This window comes from Trichechus manatus, unplaced genomic scaffold, assembly GCF_000243295.1.
Source record: "Trichechus manatus latirostris isolate Lorelei unplaced genomic scaffold, TriManLat1.0 scaffold00057, whole genome shotgun sequence".
Taxonomy (NCBI): domain Eukaryota; kingdom Metazoa; phylum Chordata; class Mammalia; order Sirenia; family Trichechidae; genus Trichechus; species Trichechus manatus.
This window is the reverse complement of record NW_004443993.1, coordinates 5,526,625-5,528,135: the sequence shown is the minus strand read 5'-3', so window position 1 is coordinate 5,528,135 and position 1,511 is coordinate 5,526,625. Positions and strand designations below refer to the sequence as shown.

Genomic DNA, 1,511 nt, shown 5'->3' with positions numbered 1-1,511 from the left:
GAGGCTGGAGTCCGCTAGTGGTAACATCTGATGAGGCAGTTCTTGTCATTCTCCCCGTTTTACAGGTAAAGCACTGACACCCGGAGCGGTTAAGTAACTTGCCTGAAGCCACCTAGGAAGAGGCATTTTCCTACTAGGTTTGACACCAGACAACTGGCCCAGAGTCTAAACTCTTAGTCAACGTGAGTGAGGACCCCTGGGGACAGGTCTCAGAGCACAGCAGAGATGAGCTCCTTCTGTGTGACCTCAGCTGAGCACAGTAAGGGAGCCCTGGAGGGTAAAGTCCTTGAGCCCTGTGTGTGTGTGTGTGTGTGTGTGTGTGGGGAGTTGCTGTCCTTCAGGAACTGGGCACAGCAGGGCACACAGTGAGGAACACGGAGCTCCTACACACAATAAGGCAGAGGCTGTGGGGACCTAGTAGGGGAAACAAATGGGAGTGCCAGAGCAGACACCCAGGAGCATCCACTGAACACTCCAAAAAGCCCTGGAGTGGCGCATGGCCTTCAGAGGCCCAGAGGTCTGGAGTCAGCAGCCAGAGGCTGAGCACACAGTAGGTGTGGTGAAGAGCTACCTGGGACCCAGCTGGGCACACAGTGGGTCACTGTGACAAGCTCTCGGCTGCCTCAGGCCTCTGCCATAGCCATTCTGAGCATGGAAGTTGGGGGGCTAGGGGACCCCCAGACCTGAAGACTACAGGAGGCCACTTCCAAGAGATGATTTATTGAGTGTCACTGGTCAAGGGCCTCAGTACAGCGCTGCCCCTCCCCTCAGGGGCAGGTGGGTCCAGTGTGTGGTCCTGGGGGCTGGTGGCCAGGGGAACCAAGTGGGGGTCAGAGGCATAGCAGCAGGCAGAGCGGGAAGGTGCTATCCCCACACGGCCCACCCCCAGCCCAGCCCTGGGGGGGCCCCTCTTGAGGTCCTCAGGCGTCCGCAGTGGAGCTGGGAGGGTCCTGGGGCATACCGTGTCGGTGCCGGAGAATCGACTTCTCCTCCTCCTGCAGGGACAGGTGGGCACTCATATGCATGTCACACAGCAGCAGGGCACCACCCAACACACAGGCCACCCAGCATGTGACCTTGATACACCCCACTTAACACGTCACCCCAACATGCACCACCCAACACATGTGCCACGCAGCGTGAGACCCTGATACACACCACTCTACATATATCAACTGTATCATCTCAACATGCACCACCCAACACACGCCACCAAACGTGACACTAATACACACCATTCAACATACGGCATCCATGTCTCCCCAACATACACCGCCCAACATGTGTGCCATCCAGCGTCTGGCATTTACATGGCAACCAAAACTCATGCCTCCTAACAGATTCCACCCCAAATTCACTTCATCCCAGTGCCACCATCACTTGGAGCAGGTCCCTCATGCTCCACCGCCCATCACATACGACACAGCGTGCCCCGCCGCCCGTCACGTACGACACAGCGTGCCCCGCCGCCCGTCACGTACGACACAGCGTGCCCCGCCGCCCGTCACGTA

At 58.2% G+C, this 1,511-nt stretch overlaps 1 protein-coding gene across 2 annotated transcripts in view; it reads right to left on the bottom strand.

The window, feature by feature from the left end:
* Positions 1-711: 711 nt before the first annotated feature.
* Positions 712-1,511, bottom strand: part of PNPLA6 (patatin like phospholipase domain containing 6) — a 28,267-nt gene continuing 27,467 nt past the window's right edge. For both annotated transcript variants that reach the window (XM_023733231.1, XM_004378384.2), the window contains exon 32: positions 712-995. In XM_023733231.1, the coding sequence (XP_023588999.1) occupies positions 921-995 (75 nt within the window). In that variant the 3' untranslated portion in view covers positions 712-920. The remainder of the gene's footprint in view (positions 996-1,511) is intronic.